The sequence below is a fragment of the Grus americana genome, chromosome 7 (assembly GCF_028858705.1).
Source record: "Grus americana isolate bGruAme1 chromosome 7, bGruAme1.mat, whole genome shotgun sequence".
Classification (NCBI taxonomy): Eukaryota; Metazoa; Chordata; class Aves; order Gruiformes; family Gruidae; genus Grus; species Grus americana.
The window spans coordinates 5,125,001-5,130,694 of NC_072858.1; the positions used below are offsets into that span (position 1 = coordinate 5,125,001).

At 59.9% G+C, this 5,694-nt stretch overlaps 1 protein-coding gene across 1 annotated transcript; it reads right to left on the bottom strand.

The window, feature by feature from the left end:
* Positions 1–2,410: 2,410 nt before the first annotated feature.
* HMX3 (H6 family homeobox 3) lies at positions 2,411–3,898 on the bottom strand. The gene is made up of 2 exons (XM_054832182.1): positions 3,327–3,898; positions 2,411–3,119 (listed from the first exon to the last, which is right to left on the bottom strand). Exons 1-2 carry the CDS (start codon positions 3,640–3,642, stop codon positions 2,512–2,514), a joined length of 924 nt encoding a protein of 307 aa, XP_054688157.1. The 5' UTR covers positions 3,643–3,898; the 3' UTR covers positions 2,411–2,511.
* Between the last annotated feature and the right edge of the window lie 1,796 nt (positions 3,899–5,694).

The following is a 5,694-nucleotide window of genomic DNA, read 5'->3' on the forward strand; positions in this document are numbered from 1 at the left end:
CTGTCCGCGCCGGGCCCGGCGGTGCCCGCACCCGCGTAAGGGCCGCGCTGCGGGGACTGAGCCGCGCAGGCGGGGGGCGACCGCCGGGGAAGGGTCGGGACCGTCCGGAATCGTTTTCTGGGCACCGACTACAAATAAATGAGGTTTTTTTCCTTGCCGTTTGATAACATCGTGCTAGCGCGCTGTAAAATGGAAAGACGTATTTGCTGTTACAACAATATTTTTAATGAGCTGCAAGCGACTTGTCCCAAAGTTAGTACTGCAAACAGAAAAGGCATCACTCTGTTTGTAGGAGACACAGCGAGCAGCGTATTTTGACTCCGAAACTCTGTTTATTTTTCATTTACGACCCATTGCCAGGGTTTTTATCCCAAACGAAAAGAAAACGCAGGATTATCTTTTCGCAACGCTGCGTTTTATTTTGATTTCTTTGGCCCGAAATCTTGCCTTCGGCGCTATAAACACGTCGATTCGGGCCAATCTTCGGGAAACGGAGAACGATCCTATCTCGAAATAACCGTGCCGGGTGTATTAACACGAGTGGCGGCTCCGGCCGTGGGCAGAGGGCGCAGCCCGTGGAGAGGGAACACACCCCGGGGTGCCTTTGGGCAAGCCCCCTGCGGCAGCCCCCCGGAGACGAGAAAGGGAAAGGCAGCACCGACCCCCGCCGGGAGGCGAAGCACCCGACGGGGGTAGAGAAAGGGGCGGCCAGAAGTTCAGGGGAAGCCTCCGGAGAGGCGGCCCCCCGGGTGGGAAAGGACCCCTCCCCACGCCCGCCCCCACGCCGGGCCCGGGGGGCTACCTGGGGGCCCGGGACCCCTCGTCCGGGGTTACCCAACCGCGGTGCCGCCGGCTGCGGCGGAGCTGGGAAACCCCCCCCGTCCATCCGCTCCCGGTCGGAGAGGGACTCCGGACACCCGCTCCCGGGGAGCCCCGGCGGAGGCGGCTCCGTGCCCGCGGCCTCGGCGCCCTGGCCAGCAGCCCAGACAACGCTCGGTCTTGGTTGTTTTTGGTTTTGTTTTTTTTCTTTCTCTTTTTTTTTTTTCTCCGAAGCCACACTTTAAAAAATGATAAGGAACGGGTTTTATTGTTTTGTTTTTTTTTTTTTTTTCCACCACAACATTAAGTTTATAACAATATAGGCTGTTTTAAAAATAGGACCGATCCCTAACAAAAAGCAGGAGGGCAGAGACTACAACCGAAAGGGGAAAAAATTAAAATAAAGAAAAGAAAATAACTCAAACCCTTGGGAAGACAGCAAACAATTGTCAGACAACAGGTGAGCAGACACTAAGACAGAGAGAGACTAGAGGTGTCCACTCCTCACTTGATTTCTGCCTATTAAAATCCACATACTCGATGGACTTTAGAAGAAAACTGTACATCATATCAAATAAATTAAAATTACCCTAAAGTTGATTGTCCTTCACTTAAAGCGCCCAGCTCACCGAATCTCCCTTATCTATTCGCATAAGTCAGGCTGATGCTTATTCCCATGCCCTGCTCCTCTCTTCTCACTTCCCTTCGCTTTTAATTCTTTTTTATTTTATTTTGTACAACATGAACGAACGCAATTATACAATGCTAAAACCCCTTTCCTCACCATTCAAATAAAAGCAGTGCTTTCAGAATCGTCGTACAATATTGCACAGTTCAAAAGTACAATAATAATAATAATTAGTATTACAAAAGAAATCAAAAGGGTACAGATTTTTTTTCCCCAAAATACCGAAATAACTTTACAAGAAAAAAACCCCAAAACAACCCAACAACTAGGAAAACAAGAATTATAAACAAGAATTAAAAATATCTAAGTAAACGATAATAAATAAGGGTCTCTCAAAGCGTGCGGGTGTATTTAACCGTTCACTTTGAGGCTATATTTCTTGCTCGTTAAAAGTCCCATGACAGAAACCGAAAGGTACAAAATATGGGAAAGCAAAGAGGCAAATCGGTACCGAGGTCTGTTTAAATAAAAAGCCGCGGTCGATGAAGTTTGAGTCACGACAGGATCAGGAGTCTGAACAATTTGGAGGCAGGAGAGGTCCGAAAGGAACAGAAATTCAGCTTCCCGTTAGCATTTGGCAAATCTCGAGGAGTGGCCTGGGATCTTTCTTTTTTTTATTATTATTATCCTTTTTTTTTCTTTTTTTTTTTTTACAAAAATAAAACTAAAGCCACAGAGACCATCGCGGGTTTTGTCCACGTTTACAAAATGTGTGACAGCTCCAGGGTTCTCTACAAGTTCCCGCTTTCATTTTCCTTATTTTCCTTTCCCTCCCCCCCCCCCTTTTTTTAATTTTTATTTTCTAAATTTTCGTGACTTTCCTCTTAGCACCACCCGACGAGGGGTCGTGTCCCCCCCACCCCTGCACCCCTCTTCCCCCCCCCCCCCCCTTTGCTCCGCAGAAGCCGGCCGGGTGGAATCGCACGAGTGGCTGGAGTACTTACAAGCGGGCCGGTGACTTGCGCGCCTCTCCGCGCCCCTCCGCGCAACGGCGGCGGGCGGGCTCAGACGGGCCGCAGGAGCGGCACAGAGGTGACCACGGGGTGGGAATAGTAGACGGGGTGAGGGAAGGTGAGCAGGGGCTGGGTGCCGGGGGCTCCGCCGCCCCCCGCGCCCCCCTCCGCGCCCGAGTTCTCGTGGTAGAGGATGGGGACGCGGACGATGCGCTGCGCGGCGGCGTGGCTGAGGTTGGCCGCCTCCAGCTCGGCCGCCAGCTGCCTCTTCCACTTGTTGCGGCGATTTTGGAACCAAATCTTCACCTGGGTCTCTGTCAGGTGCAGGGAGGCGGCCAGGCCGGCCCGCTCCGAGCTGCTCAGGTAGCGCTTCATGTCGAAGGTGGATTCCAGCTGGAAGACCTGGCTGCGGCTGAACACCGTGCGCGTCTTCTTCTTGCGGCAGGGTTTCTTCTCCGGGCTCTCCTCCCGCTTCTTCCAGTCCTCCGCGCCTCCCTCCTTCTTCGCCTCCTCCGAGTCGCTCTCCTCCAGGACGATCTCGTCGGGGCTTTTGGAGTCCAGTTCCTTCTGCTCCCCCTCCGCCTTCAGCAGCGGCTCCGGGGAGTCCCGGTCGGTGCCCGAGGCGGGGGACGAGTCCCTCAGCAGGGATTTTTCCGCGGCTGGAGGGGAAGGGTGAGGGTGTGTGGGGGGGTAAGGGACACAAAGAGACACCTTCACCGCCCGGTCCCCGCGCCCCGTCGGGGGCAGCGGGACGAACCGGCCGGACCCCCGCGTCGCCCCGCCGCCAGCCTCCCCCGCCACGCCGTCCCCGGTCCCCACCGCTGCCCCGCCGGGGAGGAAGGGATGGAGGGAGGGGGGAACGGTACCTTCCGTGCGGGGCAGGTGGGCTCCGGCCGGCGTCAGGGCGTAGGGGTACCACCAGGTCTGGGCGCGCTCCAGGCAGTGGGCGCTCAGGGCGAAGCGCGGCGCCGGGATCTCGAAGCGGGGGAAGGCGAGGTCGCCCACCTGAGAAAGGGCGAAGCCGGCGCCGTCCACCGCCGCCTTGCCCGAGGGGGCGAACAGCGCCCGCGGCTGCTTGGGGGGCGCCTTGGGGGGGTCGCCGTTGAGCAGGTTCTTGATGTAGAAGGACTCCTTGGGGGGCGGCGGTGGGGCGCTGGGCGGCTCCTGCCCGGTCTCCGGCATCCTCCGGTGCCCGCCCGGCTCCTGCCCGCCGCTGGCCCCGCAGCCCGCGCCCGGCGCGCAGGTGGCGGCTCCCGGCGGCGCGGGGGAGAGGCGCGGCGGGGCGGCGTGGGAGCGCGGCGGCGGGGCCGGCCGGGGCCCCCTCGCATGGGGGGGCGGCAGGGCGGGGGGCCGAGGGGACCCGCGCAGCCCGCGGCACCGGGGGGCTGCTGCGGGCAGGCGGAGAGCCGGGGTCGTCGCTGTCGCCGCCGCCGCCGCCTCCCGCCGCCGCTGCTGCTGCGTCAACCTGGCGCCGGATGCTAATGATGAAATCAAAATGTCATCCAAGTTAAACGCGGGGAGCACACGGCGATTGGGCACGCACAATGGCAAATGGGATTAGGCGGGGAGGCAGCCGGGAGGAGAAGGCTCCGCGCAGCCCCTGCCCGCTGCCGCCGCGGCCCCGGCCCCCCCTGCGACGTGCTGCTGTGGCTGGAGGCTACGAGCGCCCGCCCGTTATTGGCTTTATATAGTCCAATTAGGCAGCAAATGAGGACGGGGCTATTAGCACAAAGGGATCCCGGCTCGGCTGAAGCACCACGGGAGCGGCGGGAGGCGAATGGCACGGACCGTGCCGCTCCTGCCACAAAACCTCCCCTCGCCCCGCCGCGCCGCCTCCCCCCCCACCCCCCACCCCCCGCCCCGCAGCGCCGGTAACAAAAGCCGCCGGCGCCGGGGGGACAGCGGGCCGGGCCGGGCCGGGCCGGGCCGAGCCGAGCCGAGCCGAGCTACCGGGCCCCGGAGTCCCGGCGGCACCCCCCCGCTCCGCCGCTTTCCGCCAGCCCGGGCCGCGTTGGGCTCTGCCTTGGGGCAGAAACGACTTTGCGGAAGGCTGCGGTTCGGCGGGCTGCGGGGCGGCAGGAGGTCTCTCCCCGGGCCGTGCCGCCTTCCCCGCCCCGGGCCTCCCCACAGAGCCCCTCTGCCTCCCACCGCCGGTCCCACCGCCCGCGCAGGAGCGGGGGCGGCGGCACACGTCGAGCCCGCGGCGGAACCGGGGCGACCACCTCCCGGCCGCGGCGGGGGGCTCCGGGGCACGGCCCTGCCCGCCAACCGCCGCCAGCCACCGCTCCCGGCTCCGGCCCCGCCGCCGGGCAAGGGCGCCCCCTGCCGGGCCGCGCCACCCCGCGGGAGCGCCCCGCGTGCGGGACAGGCGGGTACGGGGGTCCCGTCCGGGGCAGCGGTGACGGAGCATCCCGCCACAGCACGCAATAAAATCCCGCGGCCGCGGGAAAGCGGCGGCGGGGCGGTTCCGCGCCGGGCGGCTCTGGCCCCTGAGGGCCGCGACGGGACCTCCGGTACAGCGGTAACACCGCGTACTGCCCGGCGGCAGTTTGGAGGGCAGGTGTGGCTCCCGTTTGGAGCCGGATCGGTAACGGAGATGAGCATCCTGGAGGGGAAAAGGGAGGAAAGGGGAAAGGGGAAAGGGGAAAGGGGAAAGGGGAAGGGGAAAGGGGAAGGGGAAGGGGAAGGGGAAGGGGAAGGGGAAGGGGAAGGGAAGGGAAAGAGAGGAGAGGAGAGGGAGAAGAGAAGAGAAGAGAAGAGAAGAGAAGAGAAGAGAAGAGAAGAGAGAAGGAAGAGAGAAGGAAGAGAGAAGGAAGAGAGAGAAGAGAGCATACCAGCCTCTCAATTCTGGCATGCTTCTAAACATTTGAAACAGATGTGAGAATGCGCTGCAAAAACCTGTCCTGGCATATGCAGAGCTATAGACTCAGAAGCATGTACATGTGCACAGGGGGGCAAGAATTTCTACATTTAAACGTTTTAATGCCCTGATCAAATCTAACTGATTTCTCTTGCTATTCCCTTTTAAAGACACCACCTGGCGATTTGAAATAAGACATCTTTTATCTGAATCAAATTTCTCAATGTTAATGCTTGCAAGCCATCCCCAGGAGTTCTGCTTCCGAACATTTGGGGTTATAAATCTGGGGAAAATTTACATAGACCAAATCATGTAATATTTTTGGCTGCAACAGGCATGATATTTCATATACCTTCATTATACATTACTTTTTT